This window comes from Tenrec ecaudatus, chromosome 12 (assembly GCF_050624435.1).
Source record: "Tenrec ecaudatus isolate mTenEca1 chromosome 12, mTenEca1.hap1, whole genome shotgun sequence".
Lineage (NCBI taxonomy): Eukaryota > Metazoa > Chordata > Mammalia > Afrosoricida > Tenrecidae > Tenrec > Tenrec ecaudatus.
The window spans coordinates 13,902,943-13,928,840 of NC_134541.1; the positions used below are offsets into that span (position 1 = coordinate 13,902,943).

The 25,898-nt window shown below is 46.0% G+C and overlaps 1 protein-coding gene across 2 annotated transcripts in view; it reads right to left on the reverse strand.

Annotated features, from left to right (window-relative positions):
• ARFGEF2 (ARF guanine nucleotide exchange factor 2) overlaps positions 1 to 25,898 on the reverse strand; it is a 106,885-nt gene that overhangs the window by 38,561 nt on the left and 42,426 nt on the right. For both annotated transcript variants that reach the window (XM_075528616.1, XM_075528615.1), the window contains exons 9-23: positions 24,130 to 24,260; positions 18,341 to 18,575; positions 17,298 to 17,397; positions 16,485 to 16,624; positions 15,315 to 15,423; positions 12,477 to 12,660; positions 9,252 to 9,363; positions 8,607 to 8,812; positions 8,212 to 8,296; positions 7,936 to 8,107; positions 7,241 to 7,392; positions 6,181 to 6,309; positions 4,861 to 5,019; positions 3,427 to 3,574; positions 2,122 to 2,221 (exon numbers count right to left, since the gene is read on the reverse strand). In XM_075528616.1, coding sequence (XP_075384731.1) covers positions 2,122 to 2,221; positions 3,427 to 3,574; positions 4,861 to 5,019; positions 6,181 to 6,309; positions 7,241 to 7,392; positions 7,936 to 8,107; positions 8,212 to 8,296; positions 8,607 to 8,812; positions 9,252 to 9,363; positions 12,477 to 12,660; positions 15,315 to 15,423; positions 16,485 to 16,624; positions 17,298 to 17,397; positions 18,341 to 18,575; positions 24,130 to 24,260 — 2,162 coding nt within the window. The remainder of the gene's footprint in view (positions 1 to 2,121; positions 2,222 to 3,426; positions 3,575 to 4,860; positions 5,020 to 6,180; positions 6,310 to 7,240; positions 7,393 to 7,935; positions 8,108 to 8,211; positions 8,297 to 8,606; positions 8,813 to 9,251; positions 9,364 to 12,476; positions 12,661 to 15,314; positions 15,424 to 16,484; positions 16,625 to 17,297; positions 17,398 to 18,340; positions 18,576 to 24,129; positions 24,261 to 25,898) is intronic.

Sequence of the window (25,898 nt, forward strand, 5' to 3'; positions counted from 1 at the left end):
TATATATCTGTGGTCCCTGAGAAGCTTATTATATTTAAAGACTAAGAGTGCATATAAGGATTATATTACAAATTCAAGGTACCATACAAGAGTCCTGGGGTGTGGGGGGAGAAATGTGTCCATAATAAACAGGCACTACTTTGTGACTTGCATAAAAATACTGTGTTATTAAGGTTACTTTATTGTGTCTGGAAGTGCTCCTTTCCTCTTTGCTCTACATAGAAAGATACTCTACCTATGAAGACAAACATCGGACCGACTTTAGACACAAACTGTACTTCACTGTTGTGACTAGTGTATCAATTAGACTGGAAGTTAGATTTAGGAATGAAAACTTGTCCAGAATGCAATGTGCTCCTGCATATTCCAAATGACCTAACACACTATTCACAGACCAAATCACAGATGTCAAGCAGACCATGACTCTACTTATTGAAAGAAAAATACTTATCAAAAGAGGGAAGGGCTAAAGTGTAATAGAAAGCAATTTCAAACGGAATGACAATGCAAAGACCCTCCAAAAGGCCACTCTATGTGCACGGTTGTTTCCTGTGGTACAAAAAAATGAAGACACTGCCTAGGCCTGTGCCATCCTCACAACGGTCAGGATGTCTGAGCCCACACAGTGCATCATGATCAACGGAAAGAAAGGCAGTAGCACACAGAAGGACAGGGTTTCGGACGGCTGCTGTTGGTGCTGACTTCAATTCACAGCGGCCCTGGGAGTCTCTTCCCTTTATGGGCGCAGATTGTCAGGCCTTTCTCTGTGGGCCTGCGTGGGCACACACTATCAGTCTTCAGCAGCCAAGTGTCTAGCGATGTGCACCGCAAGGCCTCCTTTTCTAGTGTCTCCTGCGTGGCAGAGGCAGAGAGATGAGAAGGGAATGTGCAGGTAATTGAGACGTCAGCATTTGGTTCTCTAAGTCTGAACAGAATCTCCTGGGAAGAGAGGAGAGAGACTTCATGAACTTTGTGCAGGTTATCAGGAAAGATCAGCCCCTGAAGAAAATGTCATGCTTGGAAGAGTAACGGGGCAGTGACAAACAGGAAGTCCCTAAGACAGATCGACACAGTAGCAGCAAAAAGGGGCTCAAACACAGCAATGACTGTGAGGATGGTACAGACCCAGGCAGTGTTTCATTGTGTTGTACAAGATCACTATGAGCCACAACTGAACTGACAACCACAAGAGGAGCCTTGGCGGCATGGCGGCTTACATACCCCAAGTTCAGCTGCTGTGAGGGAACGAGAAAAGACTCTCTGCTCCCTTGGGGAGTGACAGCCTTGGAAACCCAACGGGGGCAGCTCTACCTGTCATACAGGGGTGCTGAGTCAGAAGTGACTTGAGAGCAGTGAGTCTGCTTTGAACGACCACAAAGACTACACCGCACTAGATGGAGGGGCAAAACCTGCCGAAAGTAAATGACACGGCAGACTCTACCTTTGTTGAAGAGAAAGAGAGAAGCAATAGGATGGGGCAATCAAAAGAAAGAGATCAAGAATTCAAAACACTGAGAGGATGGTTTGAGGATCATTATGTATGAGTGATGGGAAACACTGCACCGCTGGCATCCCAAAATGGTCCAGTTCATTAAGCAACAGTGACTTCTGATTGAAAACATGACTTTTCAATCCTACTTTTCAGGAATTCCTCGATGTCAACTCGCACTTGGTGAATTACATTCAGAGGAGCAAGCCCGTTTCCCCTGGGTTTGATGGTCACAGTCTGAGTGACCAGAACTAATAGAAAAGTTGTAAGAAGAAATCATGGAACTGATTTCAACTGGCACTCATGAACAGCTTTTACACCCATGCTCTTTTTGAGATTAAAAAAAAAAATTTTTGTGACTGAAATAAGGCCCCTTAAAATCTGCACAAGGTAAGATATTTTAAGTGACAAAATGTCTTACAACTTTGAAGTTACAACCTTTAAAAACTTCCTAACGCACCCTAAGATCTAAATTCAAATTCATGTGAAAAAAATTGCATGTGAAGGTTATTAGTGATTGTTTCATTTTTAGATCGAGTGAACGGACCACACTTAGCCCACTTCTCAAGCTCAGCTGTGTCCTATGTCAGGGATACCGGGAGTCTGGCCTCACTGGGGAACAAATCCATTACCTGTCCACAGCAACAACCACGCTCTGTGAACTGGTCTCACCAACCGATTCCTGGAAGCTGGCCATCTGTCTTTTATCCACTCCACCACTCACCAAGTTACCTGAAACACAACACACAGCATTAGCAGTGCTTCCAGCACAGCCAGGATTTAGAACTCAGAATCCTGTGGTATCAACTATGCAGAAACAAGGCTGCTACTCGGACAAAAACCAAACCCCAAAACCCAAGAGAAGACAGAAGAAAGGTAAACTCACATGTTTTGGCATTCTGACCTTTAAAACAGCACTGTACGACAAGCTCCCTGGCTGACCTCAGCCACTGTCATTTCTCTACAGTTGTTTACATTTGTATAGGATTAAGTGCTGGTATTAGAAAAACTAATGGGGATTGATGGATACCAAGCAGAAGCAGAACTCTGTACCTGTACAGGATTCCACTCCATTTATCCTCATGAGCACCCAGGAAAGGAGGTGCTCTTGTTATTCCAACCCCCTATTTTCAGAGTCCATGCCTTGTACCAGTAGCCTATGCTAGTCTAACCTGGGGGCCTGCTCTCTGTAGTCCAGGTCCTGGATTTAATTCTGCCTTTGCCACTCCCTTGCAGGGTAAGCTTGCTCAAGTCCTTTCACCCAGTGTGCCTCAATTTTCTCATATTCAAAATGGGAATGAGAACAGGCCCTAAGGAGCCTTGGGGCACAGAGGTGAAGCTCCCAAGCACCTGCTGCTAACAAAAAGTGGGTGGTTTGAATCACCAGCAGCTCCTCAGGAGAAAAGGCTTGGCGCTCTGTTCCATAAAGATGGTAGCCTGGGAAACCCTGGGGGGCAGTTCTACTCTGTCTAAAAGGGCACAAGAGTCACAACCAACCGATGACACCTAACAACAGCCTCTATGCCATGGGGTATTACAAGGATAGGTCCTGGCCTGCATGAATGGCCTTTTCGTACTATTGTATTGCAATGCTTTACATCACTGACAAGAGAGTCTCTCAATCCCACTCAGAGCATAAAGGGAGTCTCCCTACACAAGAAGAACTTTTGATAAACAAACAAACAAACCAGCCAACCCATATCCACACGGAAGCATGGTGAAACCTACATATCCAACTCTGTAATGCCAGGCACTACAGCTGTCCCCTCTCTAAAGAGTCATCTGGACAGAAAGAGGCGATGCACCATCCCTGCTGACCTTCCCAAGAGACAATTTACCCAACAACTGAACATAATTCAGAGGGCTGGTGCAGCCCTTCCACTTCCACACTGCCAGCTGCATCTAAGGAAGAGGCACAGTGACCTCTGGAATCTTACCAAGACCAAGGCCCATGAACTCTTCCCCGGATAATGCGTGGCTCTTCAGGCTCCCTTCCCTTTCACGCCCAGAGGCAGACAGGTAGCGGGTTTTCACACCAGTTCCAATCAGCTGAGCAAGCTCCAACTGGCTTATGCATTTCAAGATCTAATGGAAGAAAGCATGATGTTCCTGCTTTATTTAATTAATTGCAAGAGGACTCTGTCATCCTAAGTGATAGTCTTTACAGAGTTCTCAAGCAAGCAGCTCTCCAATTTGAGGGTCTTAGGATGGCTTCACAAGAGGACAGGATGGGGGCGAAGGGTAGCAATGGTCCTGGCTAACCAACCTTTTTGGGGTTGGGTCTTGTAGTAAACAGATGAAACAAATTAGCAAAAGAAAAGTGGTTCACTGGAGTTATTCCCTGTATACAAGCTTAATGATGCAACTCTAATCAGTGCTCAGTAAAGAGGGAAGCTGTATTTAATTAGAATAGCACCTGTTACCCCTAACTCAGGCGTCCTCAAACTATGGCCCATGGGCCACATGTGGCCCACCGAGGATATTTATCCGGCCCGCCAGGTGTTTTTGTTCCATTTGTTTTTTACTTCAAAATAAGATATGTGCAGTGTGCACAGGGATTTGTTCAGAGTTTTTTTTTAAACTAAAGTCCGGCCCTCTAATGGGTCTGAGGGACAGTGAACTGGCCCCTGTTTAAAAAGTCTGAGGACCCCTGTCTAACTACTTAGACAAGAGTGTGGAGGGAAGGCCACCACAGTTCTGACAACAGGCAGTCACCAGGGGACAGGAAGTCTTTGGGTGGATCTGCAGGTGAGTGGGAACAAGCGAATATGGTTCCTCCCTGCCTGGCTTTAGTGGAGGGACAGGCTTGCCGCCTTTCCAGAGATAAGAGCTGCACGTGCTGCAAGTGGAGGCGAGTGTGGTGAAGAGTTGGTGGCGAGGAGGGGTTTGCTTCAATCAGTACATTGAAGGGCAAATAGGAGTTGTCAATCAGACCTCACAACCCCAAGGAATGCCCAAATGCTTCATTACTTCATAATTCCCACTTTAAATAATAAACAGTACACATGAAAACTAGACCCCAAGGACTTAAGAAAATAAAATCTGTCACTGTACTTGTCTGCTGTCCTTAAATCCAATTCCCAGTGTGCACAGAGCAGAGCTGCTCAATGGATCATCCACACACTTCTCCCCAAGAGAGGGGCTCACATTCTGGTTAACCCTTTCAGGCCCGAAGCTCTGTTTCCTGGCACAAGAGTGTGTGCATCAGTGTTTTAGGACAACTTGTTACCTAATATCCTGTGATCATTTTCTCACAACACAAGAGTCTTTCTAACACCTTTTGCTTTTTTCCCCTCTTGAAGTCTCTAAATCTGTAGGTTCCTCTAACTAAGAAAAAGCAATGATCAGGCTGTTCCCCAGGAAACACACACCTCGTGCCAGGAATTCCCCAGGTAGTTGCCATCGGTGTGGGCCACGGTGATCAGTGTCTTGATGGTGTCAATGTTCTTCTGCTTCATTTCTGTGATGCTGGAGCTGGCCGTCAGCAGGGAGAAGCGAGCAAGGGCCTGAACATAAGCGTCTCTTTCCAGCTGTAATGGAGTCCAAGAGAGAGCACTGTGCAGCCTATTCCACTGTGGTCTGACTTCCCACATCTATGAGACTGACAGCTTGGGCTTCTGGGTGCTTTTGTACATAAGCCAACAGGCTTTATGCACCCAGAAACCAAACTGAAATCAAACCCGGCAATGAACTAAATGGACTGAACTGAATCTTGGCTGTCAAGTCGCTTCTGGCTCATGACATGACAGGGCAGAGTAGAATCACCTGAAGGGGTTCCAGACAGCCACATCTCTCCCTGTTGGGGTGGATGGTTAAGTCTGAACCACCAATCTTTAGGTCAGCAGGTGAGGGCTTAACTGCTGTGTCCTGAACACTTGAGGTTACTGCAAAATGGTGTCCTTTAGGTACTGAACATCCCACCGAGGCCTACGCACCGTGCACTAAGTGTCTGAGACCTAACCCTTTCCTCTCCATGAGACTGTAATTCAACACATTTGTCCCAGGTTACACTGCCCTGGGCAGAGTCTGTGGGAGGCAGAGTCTGTGGGACACAAAGCATGTCACACAAACCCTGCTCAAGAGGTCTAGCTTAGAAAGTATACAGGTGCGGAAATAAATGGCCTCAAAGAGAGAGGTGAGCTGACCCAAGGTCACCGTTAGGAAGGAGCAGAGCTGGGGTCCAGGTAGAGAAGAAAATGTCTGCCCTGCTGAATGGAAAGAGGAGCCCGGCCTTCTGGCAAAGGACTGATCATCTCTGGAAATCATAACAGTTTGAGAAATGTATTTCATTTAACTACTTGACTTTTTCCAAGATTCAAAAGGTCTACAGATAAACATTTGCATGAAATTGCTTCCAAGGAGAATTAGGAATAAGGGAAAGTACAATAAAAACAGATATGAAATTAAAAAAAAAATCCCACAAAACCACTTTCAGTACCGTGGCAGGCAGCTGGGCAGATGGATAGGAAGACTGTCTCGTTGCAAGTTGTTGGGACTTTACCTCGCCTTCAGGGGCTTAATCCAAATTGCAATCTTGTCCTCAAATGAGGCTGCACAGTGGGTATACAGTTAAGTAGTCTACTAGGACCTGAGGCTAACTGGAGCCTTCTGATCAGAGCTAAAGTTTGGTTAGACGTAAAGGGGCACAGGCTGCCCACCAGCCCCTGCAGAGCCGTGGCTGCAGCACCCACCTGCATTCCAAAGATGCAGGCAATTCGGACTGCACAGCGGATGCCCTCCAGACACAGGGAGGCGACGTCGGTGTCGTCACAGTTCTGCAGCCCGATGCTGTATGCTGCCAAGAGCGGCGTCCACACCAGCTAACAAGGAAGGAAGATTACGCTGGCAGCCAGAAGTTGGGAACAACTTGGGAAGAGTCCTCAGAGGTCACGTCGTTAGGGGCCAGCCAGGACCTCAAGCTCTGTGCCATTTTGCCTATAACCCATTTACCTTATAAAACAGTTCCTCCTAAGCTGCGGTCAAAGCGGTCACTACAAATGTGCTATGTACCAAATGTACAGCTTAAACTGGACAGTAACTGCGTGGCTCCTGGGCCACTATCACACACACGTGTCGTCAGCAGACATCACTCATCAATTCGCGTACCCCATCCTCTGTTGTGTCTTTATGGGCATATGTACACAAGGCACCAGGCAGCCATTACCAATCAAAACGTAGCATGCAAAAAGAAACCTTAAAAGGGACATCTACAAGCTCAATTTGTTGAAAGGTCCATAATTCAAATGGTTGAGACTTTACTTTTCCTCCAACCTTTCTAAGAATTAGAAGCTCAAAACTATCTAGAGTGGATCACCCACCATGATACTTGATGTGTATCTTTTCTAGCCAGTTTAAAAACAGACTGCAAGGATCTTGTCTGACACACTAACCCCGGTGCCACTGAAGTGAGGGGTGTCTATCTTTTGTCTAAGGAATGTCTAATTATCACAGCAACATTGTCTTGTCCCCAATTTATCAGTGACAGAGAGCGGTAGAGTGATCTGACCCAGGTCCCACAGCTACAGGGTGCGGAAGCCAGGACTCAAACCCAGGCCTTCTGACTCCCAGTCTAGGTTGCTGGTGGTGCCGGCACTTCCCCGGCATCCTCCACGGGTATCTGAGAAGGACGCACTTCAGGGGCACTCTGAGAGAAGCACCTAAATCTGGGCCTGCCTCCCTTCACCCATCTCACCCTTATCGGACTCCCCGGTCAGCTTCCTGCTGGTCAACTCCCAAATCAAGGACACTCACTTTAAACATGGGCCGGACATGGTCCAAGTGAGTGGCACTTGTAAACGGGGCTTTGGCGTGGCTCACAGCCTCCATCAGCGCCTTGGCGGTTTTCGCCATCTGCTCCATCTCCACGTTGTACAGGAGGCGCCGCTGCTTTTCACTCGCTACATCTGCAAAGAAAGCAGAACATAACAGGGGTCGCCTCCACTCACCCACGGCTGCTCCAAAGACAAACCGATTAAGGCGCCCACCCTCCCAGTCCCCGCATGTGGTGGGTACCAGGGTCACCACCGCTTGACAGATGGGGCAAAGGAGGCAGAGAGGTGAAACGACAGCGAGTCAGAAAAGCTGAGCTGTGGACCTGTACTGCAGCCCACAACACCTCTGCCTCTCACACAGGAGAAACTGCTGAATGCCAGGTCCAGCTGGCACAATCCCCATGGACTTACAGACTTTTTTGTTATGCGACTTTTTTGTCTTTTTGCAATTGAATTCTCAGATGACTCATTTTAAATCCTCTCCAGTTCCTAATCCAAAATCTAGCCAGAAGATGTGAATGTGAAGGAACCAGCAAACTCATAATAATTATGCTAATCACATTGCCCAGGAAGATAGCTGGGTATGTAAATGAGGTTTGTCATCAGGGAACCTCTTCCCGCATTCTGGTATTCTTGGAAATTGGAAGGACTAGATGTGAAGGTGTGAGGCCTTACTCTGCTTAGTCGATTTGGGGGCAATCGTGTGCTCCTTTGTCTCTTTCATCGCAATTTTCTTGCCTTCTATCTCTTCATAGATGCTTGAGAGATATTCTTCTGGTAGATCTTTACTGTCATTGATACCCCGATTCATTTTAATATACTGCTCTTTTGTCATCTTATTTTTCACCTGAAATAAATATAAAAGCCATTAAAAGCCATTTTAAACACATCCAATGGTGTAGCTAGAGGCTTCCTTAGCTCCCACAGTAGACAGTTCACCCCGTGTCTCACCTGAGGGCTGTGCAAGTCTGTGGTCAGCATGATGACGGAGTAAGCCAGGACGTACGCGGTGTCGGCGCTAGCAAACAGCGTCTGCCTGGAAGGAAAACGTCAGGTGTAGAAGAACAAGGATGGAGATGAGCGTGGTGGCAAAGATGTGCCCGACTGACTAGCTGTGAATAGGGTGGGCGCTAGTCACAGGAGCTTGCATGTCGCACCTGTCTATGGCTCGGTCTCTTGTCTGTAGAACGGAACAGATTCGGGGTTGCTAGGAGGCTTACGTGAGATAAGCCCTGAGCACAGGGCCGGGCACCGGGGTGAACAGCAACTCCAGATGCACGGCCCAGACTGAGACACGGGAAGCCACACAGGACTGCTGTCTGGAGGCAGGCAGACAGTGGACTCACCCCTGGTTGCACTCTATGTATCTTGCCGCAAACTTCTCCATTAACCGGTCGATCTTCTGAGCTTCTCCGGGCAGGCGAAAACCTTCTAGGAAAGTCCGCAGGGCTGAGACAAATTCCTTCTCACAGAAGTCGAGTTGGTCCACATAGGCATACATCACCTCCTTGTTGAACCTCGTGCTGTCTCCCAGAAAGTCACCTACCTGGGTCTGAAGCACAGAGATCTAGCTAGAAATCGCTGACTATGACCCCACAGAGAAAGGTACTTTAGTCAAAACGAAGAGCAGGAGTGCTGGCTCTAAAAGCTCCTGACAGGCTGGCCTGGGAAACACGTTGGGCTTGTCCCTGAGTCTGCCCTGCCACTTAACCATTTCTGGTGTTGCCTGCCCGGTCTCAGAGGAGGTAAATAAACATAGAGCCTAACCAACAGAAGAAGGAAGGAAGGACGAGTCACACTCAGGCCGGGGGTTTGTTGGAAACGTGCAGCCAGAAGTGTTTCTAGAATCCAAGGACACATCGCTCTGACACTAGCACAGGCAAAGGTAGGAAGGCTGCCTTCAAGGCCAGCAAAACTCTAGATTAATGTTCTTGGGGTATCAACATCACCTGAAAGGGACCCAGGTGCAGGTGGCAAACCTTCGGACTTACAGAATCTAGGCGCTCCTCCTGCTGCAGGAATTGGGCAATGTCTTCAATAGATGTTCCCAGCATGCCCTGTTCCTGGAGAAACTGGATCCCTCTCTTGGGTTTCTTGTTGAACCTGTTTTAACAAGTGACAGGGCATTAGGAATGGAAAAATCTTGCAGCTGAAGGCAAATTACAGCAGAAACTACCACCAAGTCATCACTCAGCAGCTCAGAAGGTAGCCCTGTGTGTCCTGGTAACTTCTGAATTCCAGATGCATTTCCAACTCACACCAAGCAGGCACCACAGACCATGTTCCTCTGCGCCAACATGAACAGACCTCCAAACGTTTAGCTGTGCACACAGCACCTTGACAAACTCTATTTCCCTGACTCCTTTACCTCAATCAAATCAATCAAGTCTTTTTCTAAGTGATAAGACTGAGTACAAACCAGCTACAAGAGGGAGTCAGTCTCTTTGCTTAGGGAGACACTGCTGACTTCTAGGAAGACCCTGAAACAAAACAGACCCCCCCGAAAGGTCCAGTCTCTGTGCCCTTTCTCTTCTTCCCTAGAATGTCTGTGCACTTGCTGGGGCGCCAACCCTGACGATGAAAATCAGATGCTGTGCGGCGGGGAAGAGGAGGAGGAGGGAGGGAAAGGGGCTTGGGAGATGAGAGGGGGTTAGGAGTACCAGCACAGAATGTGATTGCATGAATCATCTTAAAGGTGATTTGATTATGGGGGAGGGGGAAAGTTCTAAAATTGATGTGGGGATGACAGCACAATTGTCCGTGATATGATTGGATGATTGAACTATTGAATTAAATGATAAGTAAATTACTTGCAACAAACTGCTGGGTAAAAGAAGAAAGAAATCACATGCTAAGGATCGTGGAGCTACAAGAAAGGAGGAGCCTGACTGATGGCTACAGTCGCCAGGGGCACCTGCACTGTTCTCTTTGGGATTTCTTTAGTTTAAGCATAGGTGTATTATATTGTTTGTTAGTGGTGGGCAAAGCCCACTAGTGGGTAAATTCAGCCTACTGTTTGGGAGAACGGTTCTCACATACACGCACAGACTGAGGTTTCAGGAAGGACACAAACGGCAGGGAGAGGGAACGGCTCAGGCTGTTCAGGGAGCAAGGCTGTGGGAGGCATCTTCGAGGAAGAGCTGCTGAGGGCATCAAGGAGAAGAGAGCTTGGAGAGTTTGAGGCGCTGAACATGGGAAAGAGATGAGGTCAGTGAGGCCAAAGGAACCTGGAATGATGTTAGGTAAGGAGAGTAGTCATAGGACCTGGTTTATGCTTTCTTTCCCCCTTTAAATCTCATTTCTTTCTTTTTTTTTTTTTAACCTGCTTCCCCACCTCCCTCCCCCCTAAATCTCATTTCTATGGGCTTAAGAAACATACACCGATTCAGTGCTTCTCCATGTACCAATTAGGGACTCTGACGACATTCGCCGAGCGGTGCAGACATTTACGCTCTCCTTTTCGGAGTTGTTCTCTCCATGAATACACACTTGCGACCGCTGCCTGCCTTCTAAAGCTCTTATCTAACCTTGGCAGTGGCTATTGTCACGTTCATCCCACATAGCAGTTCTTAAAAGAGCATGATGCTCAAAACAGACCTTTTTGTACGAGTTAAACTGAACGCTTGTTCAGCCGTAGTGTTTCAGGGGATAGGTTTGCTTTAAGATGAGCTCAGGGCAATTGTTTCCAGGGTGCACCCACTTTCTGTGCTTCCAGAAAGCCTGGAGCCGTTAGAATGTGGACTTCGGGTCTGCATCTTCTCCTTTCGATCGGGACTCTCCTATCGTCTTTGGTAGACTGTTTAGTAATGGTTGCCGGGCACCATTCACTTCTGGTCTCATAGCAAAGGAGGCCGCTGTTCACGGAGGCCACTAGCCACACATTCCTATCTTCATCCTACTCCTCTGTCCTCTGCTGCCCCAAGTAAATTAGAGACCAATAGTGGTGCTTTGAGTGGTCACTCACAAATTTTCTAGATGTTAGGCACTACGGAATGAACTAGGAAGTAGAGAGAAGCACTTTTGCCAATTTAGGTTTTTAAAAATATTGCTTTCGCTGTTACGAGGGCAGACTAGAGATGATGTGGGGGTAGTGAAAGTGGAAACAAAGAGAGCAATACTTCAATTAGCAAGTGACTACCCTAACTTCCTATGCATCTCCCAACTCAAAAGTTGGACAAGATACGAGCTTGTGTGTGAATATGTGGTGTGATGTAAAAAAATACAATTAAGATTTACCAGTGGTAAAGTTATCCTAATGCCTGCATATTACTTTCAAATGGTTGCCCCCCAAAAGCACAGATAAAACAAATATAGTGTCCGGAGCCATGAGGCTGGGCCATTGCTTGGAATTTATTAGGACTTGCCTGGAGCCGTGAGGCCCGGCCATTGCTTGGAATTTATTAGGACTTGCCTGGAGCCGTGAGGCCCGGCCATTACTTGGAATTTATTAGCCTGAGCTCTGAGCATTCTTCTACCCCAGCCTACGTGACAGAGCACTGCAGCTGTAAAGCTTGTGCAAACAAGGGGTGATGCTCTTTAGATAAGCACCCATGCCCTGCATCCCCTTGATTGGGCAAAAGATCGTCTTCCCCTATGCTTGATTTGCGTGTACATGCCACTCCTCTGCGTACCTAATTGAAGACTGTAAGCCCTTACTGACTCATGGGCAGGGCACGCTCCCCTGAACTCCCTGATTGGCCTGTTGCCAAGGTAGCCTAATCTGCATGTGCGGCTGAGGCTCCCCCCCTTGGCTGGCCGTTATAAGCTGTGACTCTTTGTTCATTAAAACAGGACTTGATCAGGATATTGTCTTGTCCTCATTCTCTGTGCCTCTTGTACCCCCCCCCCCCCAATTCCCACTCTCTCCTCCAGGATCCACAGTGACTGTCCCGCGGGACGGGACAATATAGTGTTAATTTTTATCTACCTTGAAATTTTTCTTAATATGTAACTAGACCAAATAAGTTACCAATGGCAAATAGGAGTAATTTTTATTCTTGCTTTTTAATTCTCTGAACTTTCTAAACTAAATTACACACACACACACACACACACACACACACACTCCACCTCAAAGAGGCCTCTCCACAGCATCCTTGGCACACCCTCTGTTCCAGCTTCTCTCCTTGAGGAGGAGCCGGTCCCGGGCTCCCTGAATACAGGGCTTGTCTGTCGGTCTCCCCAGAAGACGCCACCAGAGCGGCAGCTGCACTCACAGCTCTATGCCATGCTCGATGATTTCCTTTTGCTGCTTGATGACCTCAAACTGCTCTGGATCATCCTGGACAGCCGCCTGGGTCCCCGTGGACACCGTGGACTCCATGGATGTCACGCTGCTGCGTCTTGCTATGTCGAGGCCTCTTCCGTCTCCCATGTCCTGATCCAGGAGCCTCTCCTGACCTACAGTGACACCGAAGCAAAGGAACCCAAATAAACAGAGGGCACGAAGACGCAGCTGAAATGAGGTCTGGCTTCACGGTCCCTGCCCCAGGTCTCCGGTGAGAAAACGCTGACTGTCGCGACCGTCAGTAGCACACCCTCGTGCCGCTCGGGTCCTGCTTGTTCGGGGGTTTCGACATTTCGTGGAGCTTGAGGAACCCCTTCAAAAACTCACAAGAGTGACTGCCTGGGCCATTTAATGAAGAACAATGGACAGAGGGGCTTGCCGTGGGAGGCTATTCTAGAAGTCTGGTCATTGACAAAATGTGGAAGTAGGAAGTCCCAAAGCAGACCACGCACACAGGGAGTTTGTTTGGTCTGCTGCAAAGGGGAAGGAAAGAGAGACTACAGAGAGAAGGTTCCAGCAACTGGTTCCCCATTGAGAAGGAATATGTTTAAAATGGCAAATGTTTTTGCAATGTATACATTTACCACAATTTTTAAAAAGGTTTTTCAAAAACATTCAGTATACGCTCCCTCTGCTCAGACCTGGCTCCTGAAGTCATGACTGAGAGCAAACCATCCCATGACAATGTATCGAGTAGAGAAGAATATTGAGAAAAGAAAAATATAGTGAGGATTTTTTACCGTATGGTTTTACCTCCACAATTACAGCAGGAATTGAGAAAGTGCAATGTGTTATTTGTTGTGAAGTTCTATCAGCCGATTCTATGAAGCCGAGCAAAGTAAAACGCCATTTGATAGCAAGTATCCAAGCTTTGCTGGCAAGGATACCAACTAGTTTAGAAGCAAAGCTGATGGACTCCACAAAGCCAGACTGGACACTGGTGGCCAGGACCACAAACAAAACGTAGCAGCCATTGAGGCTTCATATTTGGTGGCACTCGGAATCGCCAGAACTCTGAAACCTCACACCGTTCCTGAGGATTTACTGTGGTCAGTGGCCAGAGACATTGTTCGAGTTAAGATGGGAATTGAATTTGTTATGACATTGAGGGCAATTTCCTTATCTAACAACACTGTCTGCAGAAAAATAGATAACATGTCTGCTGATGTTCTTCATCAGGTAATCCAGGAAATTAAATCTTCCCATAGTTAGCATCCAGCTTGATGAATCTATAGACGTTGCAAACTGTCCACAGTGACTGGTATATGTGACGTATATTAATGACGGCGACTTTAAAGATGAGTTTCTTTCTTGAAACAACTACTGCATCTGATGTATTTGATATAGTTGGTGCATTTCTGAAAGAGCATAAAATCTTTTAGGAAAAGGTTTGTGGTGTTCGCACAGATGGTGCTTCAGCTATGTTATAATGTCGATCTGGATTTCAATGTTTGGTACTGAATGAGTCACCAAAAGTCATCGGAACTCACTGTAAGATTCATTGGCAAATATTAGCAATCAAGACACTGCCATAAGAGTTACTGCAAATAATGAAGTGTCATAAATTCTGCTAATTTTTAAAAAGTGAGCACTTTAAATAGCCGATTGTTTTCACAACTGTGCAACGAGCTGGATGTGCTGAATAATGCTCGACTATTTCACACTCAAGTGAGATGGTTGCTGAGAGGAAATGTTTTAAAACATGTTTTTGAGCTTTGGGTTGAACTCAAAACGTATTTTAATCAGAACGCAAGACTGCGTAGTTTGAAGCACTTTTCAGCACAAGTGACCTGCAGAAACTAGTTTACTTGGTTGCCATCTTTGCCATCTTGAATGAGTTAAATTTATCAGTTGAAGGACCAAATGCAACATGCTTTGATTTGTCTGAAAAGATCCGATCATTCCAAATGAAACTTCAGGTTTGGTGAAAAAAACTGGATGAAAAGAAAATTTACATGTTGCCTACCTTATCTGCTCTCTTTGAGGAACATGGCGTTGAACAAGACAAAAGGATTACGATGATAATTTCTGTGAAAGAACACTTGTACATGCTGGTAGACGACATTCACTGTACTTTCCAAATCTACCTGACACCCCATTTGCACTTGCCAGAAGCCCAATCACAGTGAAAGTTGAAGATGTTCCTGAGACAGCACGAGAGGAGTTCACTGAACTTATTCACAGCGATGCAGCGAGAACTGATTTCTCTACAATGCCGGTTACACAATTCTGGATCAAGTGTTTGCAGTCACATCCTGTACTGAGACTGTGTTGCGCCTTCTTCTTCCATTTACAACAACACATCTTTGTGAAACAGGGTTTCCAGCTTGTTGACTATCAAGTCTAAATACAGAAGTAGACTTGTTGTGGAAGATGATCTTCATTGTGCTCTTGGAAAGACTGCCCCGAGAATTTCTGATGTGGTGAGAAAGAAGCTATCTCAACCTTCACACCGACGTTGGCTTTTTACGCATCCTGTCGCAAATTGTAGCAATGTAGCTTACTGTGGTTATATTAAGACTGTTAGTCATGCTATATCTGCTTCAAGACAAAATTTCATTTATTTGTAATTAGAAATAAATATTTCACAACATACATTAAAAAAAAGTTCAGTGTACACCTTTATACTGTCCCCGCTCCCCAAATTCCAGGTGAATGAAGACAGAAGCCCTCAAATGTAACCAGTGAGTAGACTGCACAGGAAGTGGTTCTCTCAGTGGTAACTACACCGAGATGACACGAGTGGCGGCCACAACTGCGCTCTCACCGAGGCTGGCCTGGTGGTTGGGGTTCACATACAGGTCTTTGCTCCACTCCACCATGCACTTGAGAATGGACACCAGGCATTCAAGGCCTTTCTTCCTCAGGCTGAGCTCCTAGGACAAAAGGGACATGAGTGACAGGCGCACTGGCACGTGGACACCTGTGGGGCTCGGAGGGAATGCCGAGGACACTAGGTAACTCCTGGATACCCAAGCAGCAAAGGGCTCACAGAAGACTAGGTATTAAGGGCCCATGAGAAGAACACTCGGGCCTCGAAGAGTGGTGGGGACAAACAGCCCGGCAGCAGGAATGTGGGCTGTCCGGGCTCTTCGTGAACCATGCTACTGGGACTTCCTTTTTCCAAGTTTAGCTTATTGCGCTGGGCTTAACAAAATGCCTTTCCTTTAAAAAAGAAAACAAAATGGAATGAGACCAAGTCTTAACCATTTAATATGAAAAATGAAAATGGAACCTTGTATTATACAGCAAATGAACGATTCTGGACACAACTCAATCCTCTAAATAGCCACAAAATCCATGCCAGGAAAGGCTGGCCCTACATGTGATTTTTTTTAAAATTAAAAAACAACAAACCCAGACTCTTAAGCGACTGAGTGCAAGTGACAGAGAATTGGTTACAGTAACCATCAGTCAGACTCAGGCACTCTGCCGCAGCCCTGCGAGTTTGACAGTAGCCACGGCCGTTCCAGGAACAAGAGTCACCCCCCCCCACCCCACCCCAGGCTGCACAGAATGCCCGGGGCGCCTGGCCTCTGAGCAGTCCACAGAAACCTGGGCTAAGGATCCTGGAGGGCCTGTTGTGTGCTGTATGTTTGGAAAGACAACTGAGAATAAACCCACTTCCCACGGGCTGAGTAGCACCTTCTCAGGGAGACGACCCTGCCGACCTTGTCCCAACAAACACCGGCCCCTCCAGCTCTCTCCTTGCCCTTCCTGGCAGCACTCACCAACACCTGACACCTTCCTTCCTGGTTGCTTACTCATTTTAGGGAAGCAGAAACGTGTGTGTGTGCGCGCGCACATGCGTGTGTGATTTGTTCCCAACTGGGTCCCCAGCACGGCTCACAGTGCTGGCTCATGGTGACATTCAACTAAGGGGTGTGGGCATGGCCAAACGTCAGATGGAAGCGAGTGATCTCAGGGTTCTGCTTACCTGCAAAGGGGTCATCCCCAGCTCGTGTCCACTTCTTCCCTGAGCGATTTTGGATAAGTCGTTGACAAGGCGCTCAAAAATGTTAGCAGCATTTAAATCACAGTCATAGTTGACATAAATATCCACAACGCACTGGGCATCTTGGGAGACAACACACCATGATTAAAAACTCTGAGCAGTTATGCTTTCTGTACTGTAGGAGATTTCATTGCTCAAAAATCGTCCCAGGAGCGTAGTGAACTCCGAAGGCCAGTCCTCCATCGGGAGAGGCAGGGGGGAGACTCGGGAGATTGGAGGCCTTGGTTTGAGGATGCTGCTGGGCTCACTGCAACCGCACTCCACCTGGCCAGGGCTCACTGCCCTCTTCAGAAAATGGAGAGCAATGGTCCACCCCCCTCCTAAAGTTGACTCTTATGAAACTGCATTTGAGACCAAGTTTATTTTCTCCCCACAAACTGTCCAGTGTAAAATAAACTGAGTGTGCCTAACTGCGGGCCCAAACCAGAGTGGCTAACATCAGTATCACGTCCCTGTGACTGCCTGATAGAGTGAGACAGGTAGGTCAGGTGACCAACTATCTTGCTTTGCCAGGGCTGAGGGCTTTCTCTGAAGTGGGATTTCCTGCGCTAAACCCAGGAGCCACCTGGACAAACCAGGCCAGGCTGTAACCTCTAGAGGTGAGGTGAAGAGGCGGAGCGAGCGTTCACGAGGTTACAATGAGCTCAAGAGTGCTTGGGGTGCCTCATCTTGCAGAGCCCAGAGCTCGCCTTATCTGAGCGCGTCACCTGAGGGCTTCACGCAGCAGGTAAATACCTGCACAGATCCTTGTCAGGGTCTGAATGACCATCCATCTGTGCTCAAAGGAACTTGTGGACGTCTCTAAAATGTTCAGGAAAATCTCTTTGAAAAAGACCTATAGAACAAAGACAAGGGAGAACACCAATTAACAGACCATCTGAGTGGGGCTCAAAGCCTTCTGGGCTTCACAGGGCAGGCAGACACCGCCGTAGGGGAAGCTGCTTGGGCAGGAGGAGTGGCGGTGCATGCCCACGGCTAGAAAGCACGCAAGTCTTGCGGTGTGGGGACAGCAAGAGCGTGGGTCCCCTTACAGGGAGGGTGGCCACTGAACTCAGGCTGGCAGTTGTCTTGTGGACACAGTGTTAGAATTTTTCTAGAGAAACAATAAAACTGTGGGGCCTCATGGAAAACCTGATTTCTTAATTTGGCAACAAATTCAAAATCTTTCAAATGATTTACAGAGCAGCCAAACATTAGGCAACATCTGGGCTACGCATTGGAAAACTTTGGCTATAAAGAATGGCACTAAGGTATCAGGCAAATAATTTTCTAAAAATGTATCTATCCCCTTTTCCTTATTAAACTTTTGCGGGTGGCCAGCAAGTTGACTAAATCTGGCTCCTGGTGACCTCACCAATTCCCTCATTTGGACTCATCAATCAAACCATGAGTAGTGCCGCAGAGAAGAGCGGTGTGTGACTGCCGGTTATATGCCCGCCAGCAGTGGGCAAGGGTTGCTTTGGCAATGTTTTCTCCCTTCTTTCAATCCTGGCGTCCTAGTGGGGGAATGGAATCTCGCTATGGGTCTGGTTTGTTTCTCTGACAGCCCCAGTTGGCACAGTGCTTATGTGACTGACGGCTGTTGGTTTCAGTCAGCAGTCGGACACCACCCGCTGCTCTGCAGCTGAATGACTTAGGTCTACCAGTCTGATAGAGTCGCAGTCCACTCAGTGACAGGCTGTTTGTTTGTTTATGGTTAATGAACTGGGGCATCTTTTCTACTGCTTGGTAGCCATCGGAATGTCCCCAAATAAACAAAGTAAATTTGAAGACCATACCTCGATCTGCATTTTCAAGTGCATCTTAAAGTTTGAGAGAAGAGTAAGAAAAATGGCAAGAGAAAGCTCAAAGACATCAGGCACCGACGAGACGCCATTTTTGGACAATGCCACGCAGAGGTATTGCTTGATTGCGTTGATGAACATCTCATGCGTCCTGAAGACGGGGCCGGCGTTCTGCAGCACAGAGAGCAGCAGCTGCAGGGAGACCACCTTGGAGCGCAGCTCATGGGACCTGGGCAAGGGAGACAGAGGAGGTCGTGCGAGCAGAACAAACAGACAGGCTGCTTCTTGGGATGAGTGGCCAGTCATCAGCATTTGCTGAGAGCCAACGCGTGACAGAGGACAGACTCCTAAAACGAGGCTGTCCGCTCCCACAGACCTGCAGGCCCAGCAACTCTTTGCAGGGTCCCGATGATGGAAGTGGGTTTAGGAGGCTATGCTTTATTTTCAGCAAGCACGTATCTTGTTTCTGTTACATTAGTCACTCATTTTAATTCTTATTAGGGTAATCAATCATTAATATTTCTTGCGAAGTACTACTTCCATCTTCATTACAATGAGACCAAAATGAAATATCATTCGTTCAGCACTTTAACAGGTGGGTGTGTTTTATTGTTGAATCTATGAACTAGCTAGTGAACATCATTTTAGTAATGACATGTTAGCCTTTTAAATTTGACATTTAGAAAACATTTTTCTCACAATTTCACATTTTTGGAATGATGTGAAATATGTCCAACTTAGAATCCATGCTTATCCAAATGTCTTTTTCTAGTCCTCAAAATAAAAGCTTTTAAGAAATGCAATAGAATAAATCAGAAAGTGAGAACACTGTCTCTAAAGTGAGCCAGACATGTAGAAACCATGGATATACAAATGGGTTTGGGCCTCACACTTAATTCTAGGCCCAATCTAAGAATCATTAGTTCTTATGACGCGGCCCTGCTCACTACATGCCCTCCTACAGCAAGCACCTCACTGTGCTGGAGCAAAGGGTGGTGAAAAAGCAGATGGTGTCCGCTATCAGGAAGAATACTGCCTGGAGTCTTAAAGGCTTGTCTTTAAACGAGCAGCCATCTAACTGAGGGGTCAACCAAGTTCACATGCAAGAAGCACACTAACCTGTGTGAGTCAACGATTGTAAATAATAAAATCCAAATCCAGAGGAGGGCAGAGTACCAGAGTTTAAATTTTGAACACTTGGACTGCAGAAGGCTATGGGTGACAGTGGACAGGCTCCTCACATGCATGCAGCCTCCGGTGCATCCCCTCTGACCACAGTCCAGGAGTTTGCCTAGCTCTGCTATGCTACAGAGGGCACCGCAGACTTGCCTGTGACAGACGTGGTGAGGTTAATATGTAACACTTTACCGTGTGATCTTCCTGGTGACCCATCGGAAAGCTGTTTCGGTTTTTAATAATTTTGATTTCTGTTTGATTGAGGTTTTTATTTTTTCATTGTTGTTGGGGTTTTTTTTGCTTCCTGTTTTTGTATGATTGTCTATATATGAAATCCACCATAGGTTAATCTATAGAGACAGTAATTCAATTAATAATAACCTGGCAGGGGAGTTTGGGAGGAAAAGGGGAGCTAACAGCAATGAGTATGGGAAGAAAACATTCTGAAATTGATTGTGGTGATGACTGCACAACTTGTATTAATATGAATGAATGATTAAACTATATGCTCTGTGAAGTATATGTCAATAAACTATTTTAAAAGTAAATGAATAAATAATGCCTATTTCAGAATAAAACCAGGGAGTGGAGGGGAGCAAGACATGAAGGCATTGCCTAACTGCACACCATATCTTGCTAAGTAACAGAGGAAGGAAAATGACCTGTATTTAATTTAACAAAACTTAAGAAACTTTCCAAGAAAGAATCAAGCTCTCAAGAAAGGAAAAACCTTCTGACCCACTTAGTTAATGGATTCTTCTTCAAGATTGGTTTTTAAAATCTTCTTCCCGGGAAAAGTGATCTTGAGTATGTCTACCACAAACATGGCCAATGCTATTCTGCACGAGTCTAAGGATGCAGTCAGAGGCACTACTGGGAGAACATGCCAGGGGGCTTCAAAAAGCTCATGGGAAAATGCCAAAATCTTTTCAATCCATTTTCCCACAAAAGTTTGAAGCCTTCTTGTCTCTTTCCAAAACAGTAATTTCTATATTATGATAAAGCTAAACCTACCTTTCCAAATCCGAAATTTATCAAAAACAATTCTACAGTCATAGTGTCTTCATAAATATAATAAGCAGACTTGTTGCTAGGTGCCATCGCTGCAGTTCCAACTCATAGCGACCCTTTCAATGCACAACAGAACCCAGCACGGCTCCACCCAGTACCAAACTCACTTTCAGAAAGCAAGGCTGCCTGGGCCCATTATAATCTCTACTTTTTCTTTTGATCCTAGGCTTATGCTTGTTCTGACATGCTGAACTGACTGGGCAATGGTAATACACGATTCAGGGAGTGGTGTGATGTCCTAAAGGCTGGTATGTAAAATAAAAACCCTAGCCAGAGGGCTTCATGAACAACCACACTCTTTACTCCCTGAGGAGCCAAACGCGGTGTAGCGCCACATGAGCTGCACTCATATACCCCCAAGAGGCGACAGAGCGGCCCGGAAAACCAGGTCTGTAAGTTCTTAGGGGCAGAGTTGATATCAAAATTTCCTTTATAAGGACAAGTCGAAGAAGAATAGTGATTTTTCCTTACGTTAAACCATATTATGTTTTCACAGGAGAAACTATTTTAGTGTACTTAAGTGAACTTCATAAAAGAGTGGTCCACAACAAGACTAGGGCATCTCAAGACAATTTGAGCCTAGAGAGCCAGTATTTTTTTTAAGGAGATTTGGTTGCACAATGTAAGAAAAATCTTTATCTATCTATACTCAGATTTGTTTCAAACAAGGAACATAGTAGAGGGAAAATCTTACAAATAATTGCATTTATATACCACAATTTGTTCAGACTGGTTTTCTGATAAAATGTCTACAGGATGATTTTAAAACAAAATTTTCTTTCACTTTGTGTCTTGACTATGTGCTTAAGGAATTTCAAGGACATTGTTTTTGTGCTTTTACAGCTGAATTTGCACTAAAAGGATGGCAGGTGGTCACATGTAGCTCATGTAGGATTCTAACATGACATGTAGTGAGTTTGCTAACAGGAACCATCCTTTGGATGCTGAAGGAAACGAACTGGTTGAAAGAAGTAACTGGGGGCGTGGAGAGGGAGGGGGAAAATGAGGAGCTGATACCAAGGGCTCAAGTAGAAAGAGAATGTTTTAAGAACGATGAGGGCAACAAATGTACAAATGTGCTTGACACAATGGATGGATGTATGGATGAGAAGCTGTGCGAGCCCGCGATAAAATGATTAAAAAAAAAAAAAGTGACTAGGCTTGGACTATGCTCTTCGCCATCTGCTATGTTTTCGGCGTTATCTTTAAAATTAATGTGAAACCTTGCGACCCCCAAATGTTCTTTTGGAGCTAAGAAATGTCTCCTTTTGCTAGTGGATTTTCCCTTAATCCTGTCCCTAATTGTTCTTGACCTTGATGTTGTTGTTAGGCACCACCGAGTCAGTCCTCACTCAACGTGACGTGATGGACAACAGAAAGAAACATGCCCTGGTCTGCACCATCTTCCCAATTGTTCTATGTTTGAGCCCAACGTTGCGGCCACTGTGTCTATCAATCTAATCGAGGGTCTTCCTCTTTTTCTCTGCCCCTCGACTTTACCAAGCACGATGTCCTTCTCCAGGAACTGTTCTCCTGACAACACGTCCAAAGCACATGAGACGCAATCTCATCGTCCTTGCCTCTAAGGAGCATTATGGCTGTACTTCTAAGACAGATTTGTTTCATCTTTTGGCAGTCCGTGGTCCTCTCAAAAGTCTGCAGCAGCTCCACAATGCAAATTCATCAGTTCTTCCACAGTCTTCCTTATTCAAGGTCCAACTTACACATGCATCTGAGGCCATGGGAAATACCATGGTTTGGGTCAGGTGCACCTTAGTCCTCAAAGTAACATTCTTCCTTTTCAACACTCTAAAGAAGTCTTGTGCAGATTTCCCCAATGCAATGTGTTCTTTGATCTTTTTACTGCTGCTTCCTTGAGTTTTGATTGTGGATTCAAGCAAAACAAAATCCTGACAACCTTAACTTTTCCTCCATGTATCACTGGTCCTGTTGTGAGGATTTTGGTCTTGTTTATGTTGACTTGTAATCCATACTGAAGGCTGCAATCCTTGATCTGCATTAGCAAGTGCTTCAAATTCTCCTCACCTTGAGAGGTAACGGGAGCTGTGCAATACAGACTAAGCCTTCCTCCCACTGAAAGAGTTAGACCTGGTTGTATGCTTCACTTTCTACAGAGCCCACAGAGGTCATTTTTCACTCCAGGTCTTCAGACGGGTCCTCAATGCACAAGAAAGTGATCTTGAACTGAACAGGCTGTAGGAAGGGGAAGGGCTACCCAGCACCAGTGTTCACTGGAACCTTTGCCCTACTTTGGGAAAGACCCAAACACTGGGTCTGGCCTGCTTTGGCATGATCAAGTCTAGCTCCCAGTCACCAGGGAGCTATAGACCCTTACGTGATGCTGCCTGATTTCGTGCCGGGGAGAATTGAGAAACGTCCCTCCTTTCTCTTTACCAGGGAGCAGTCTATGGTATTTTTACAGCTTTCTGATTTCCTCAGTTCTATTATTTTTGTCTCTTTCTACCCCAAAGTAGAAAAGACAAGAAGAGCAAAGTAAGTGTCAACTGATTTTGGTGTGAGGGAGTATGACGGTTCTGCAGTGGACGACAGCAGCAGTTATGCAGCGCACACTTCAGACCTGCCCCACTCTATCCCTCCCTGCTCGGCCGAGAGAGTGCTGCCCTTTATCCCCCACTGCCCTGGCTCTCAAAGTTCACAGATGCTAAGGAACAGAAAATCAGAGAGTCAGCTTCCTATGGTTACAATATTAGCTGGCATTCTCAAAAGAACAGCTAAGGACTATAACTGATGGCTAATACAATCATCATCATGACTGTAAAGCTCTTTATAAAGTGTAAGCCCCTGTGCTCAGGACACCGCTGATGGCATTCCATCTTATCACCACAGGAGTTCCTGTCCCCGTGGAACAAGTACGAAGGGCAAGAGCCAAGATGTAACTTTTCCTGGCACTTGTGCTTTATTTGTCCTGCAGTAGTTCACTCTACAAGAACTCCGGTGGGGGTGGTTACTTGCTGGGCTGCGATCTTCATGGTCAGCAGTTCAAACCCACCGGCAGCTCCGCAGGAGAAAGACTGGGCTCTCTACTCCTGTAAACAGTTACAGTTTCAAAAACCCACTGGGAATCACTATGAGTCAGCATTGACTCGATGGCAGTGAGTTTGAATTTTGAATGAGTTTGCTTTACCAAAAAAAAAAACAACCCTGGCCGCCCCGGCCAATGAAGGGTCTAGTCTATATCTATGAACCAGGTCCAGGAGCTGAGGTCTGTTATGTATCCTGACCCTGCTGCACCCTCATTTCAGGAGAAAAACCAGTTTGTTAAAAGGGGCATAGATTCAACACCCGATTTGAGTGCAGCCACCAAGGAAAGAGGAACTGGGCAGCCTCGGGGGTGGTTGCAGGTGCAAAGAGAGGGATGTGGAGATCGCTGGGTGTGCAGAGCTGTGAGAGTGCCCTGTGGACATTCGACAAGAGAACGCTGACAATAGGACAGGGCGCTGACACAGCCCCACAGGCTCTGGGACTGCAGAGGACCAGAAGTGCGATCTGCTTACTTGGGATCTGGGGGACCTTCTCCAAGGGGTTTCATGGACAGCTTGCAAAGGGAGCGGAAAACGAGGAAGGCGTCCTTCTGCAGGATGTGAGAGAACTTAGCAGCGACCTGATGTCCTTGTGTGTCCGATTCCTAGTATTAGAAACAAGCAAAGCAAAACAAAAACCAAAGGGTCAAAACAAGAGGATAACTCTTTTGGAACATAGCAATGTGATTACCTTATAGAAACACATGTCCCTATACTGGCATACCTCGGAGAGATCGGGGGCCCAGGATCAGACCACAATAAAGCAAGTAAGTACTGCACTAAAGCAAGTTACAGGACTTTTGCGTTTTCCCAGTACACCTAAATGTTATGTCTACCCCAGAATGTAGTTTGTTAAAGGACCTGGTGACACTATGGTTATGTGTTGAGCTGTAACCCCACGGTCAGTGGTTCAAACCTACAAACCACTTAATTCTGGGAACCCCTATGTGGGATCACAATGGGTTTGAATCGACTGTATGGCAATGGTAGTGGGTAGTCTACAAGGTATACAATAGCATTATGAAAAAATGGTGCCAAGAGACCTGCTTGATGCCACAAACCTGCAATCTTTACAAAGCATGAAGAGTAATGAAGTAAAGCTCCATAAATCGAGGTCTGCCTGCATTTACTCCCAGAAATGGGGTGGAAGTGGGGGGTGGGGAGTCTGGTAAAGCAGAAGCTCCAGGGGAGTCACTACGGCAATTATTCAACCTTGTTCCTGGACCCTCCAAAAGCTGGTATAGGTGGTTTAAAATGACCAATGATCCCAAGCTAAAAAACAGGCTAATATATAAGGTTGGGGTAAGGATGGGGATATATATATATACATATATATATATATATATTATATCTAGAGGGAAATTGGCTTTTAAAAATAAATTTCTTTACAAAAGTAAATTATATTGACAAAAAAGAGAAAAATACTTGTTAACATGGGAGTAGGATTAATATACAATTATACATTGAGGAAATATGCAAAGCAGGCAAAAGACATGAAGAAGCAATTTCCACGAAATACAAGTGGCCACTAAAGCTAAGTGACCTTCCTAGTTCTCACTGGGGCAGGACCTTTCTCCTATCTAGTAGGAAACACACAAATCCATCCCAATCCGTGTCAAGTCCATTACAACCAAGGGCGACCCTCTAATACAGAGTGGATTGGCCCAAAAGGGTTTCCATGGCTCTCATCTTTGGGGAAGCAGACTGTCACAGCTTTTCACAGCTTTTCTTCAAGTAGTGACTGGGGAGGGGGGGGGCAGAGAGAGGGGAGAAGCGGGAGGGGGAGGGTTTGTACCTTCGACTTTTCGGTTAGCACCAGAGTGCTTTGAATCCAGCATCAACGGACTTCCCTTAGCAAATCCTTAACTAAATGATATGGCCTGGTTTTAATCAGAGAACGACACACTTGCAAGTAGGCAGATATTTGAGACTTACTTCCAAAGTAGCTAATTTGGTCTTTAGGTTGAAAGTCTTAAAGCTTCCAATTCCTACACTGTTAGGAATTTATTTTATGGAATTAGGGTGTGCTCGAGAATGAATGAAGCTCTTCATTACAGAATTGTGTCTTATGATCAAACTAAAATATCCTAAAAGCCAAATAGAGATCTGGTTAATTAGACTAGTAATTCACATGATAGAGTTTTACCTGCCAGTGTGAAATGTACTGACCTGGGATGATGTCCACGAAAGGTTGAGTAAAAAAAAAAACCGAGCAAGTTATGGGATTAGTGAAAGGACTTCAA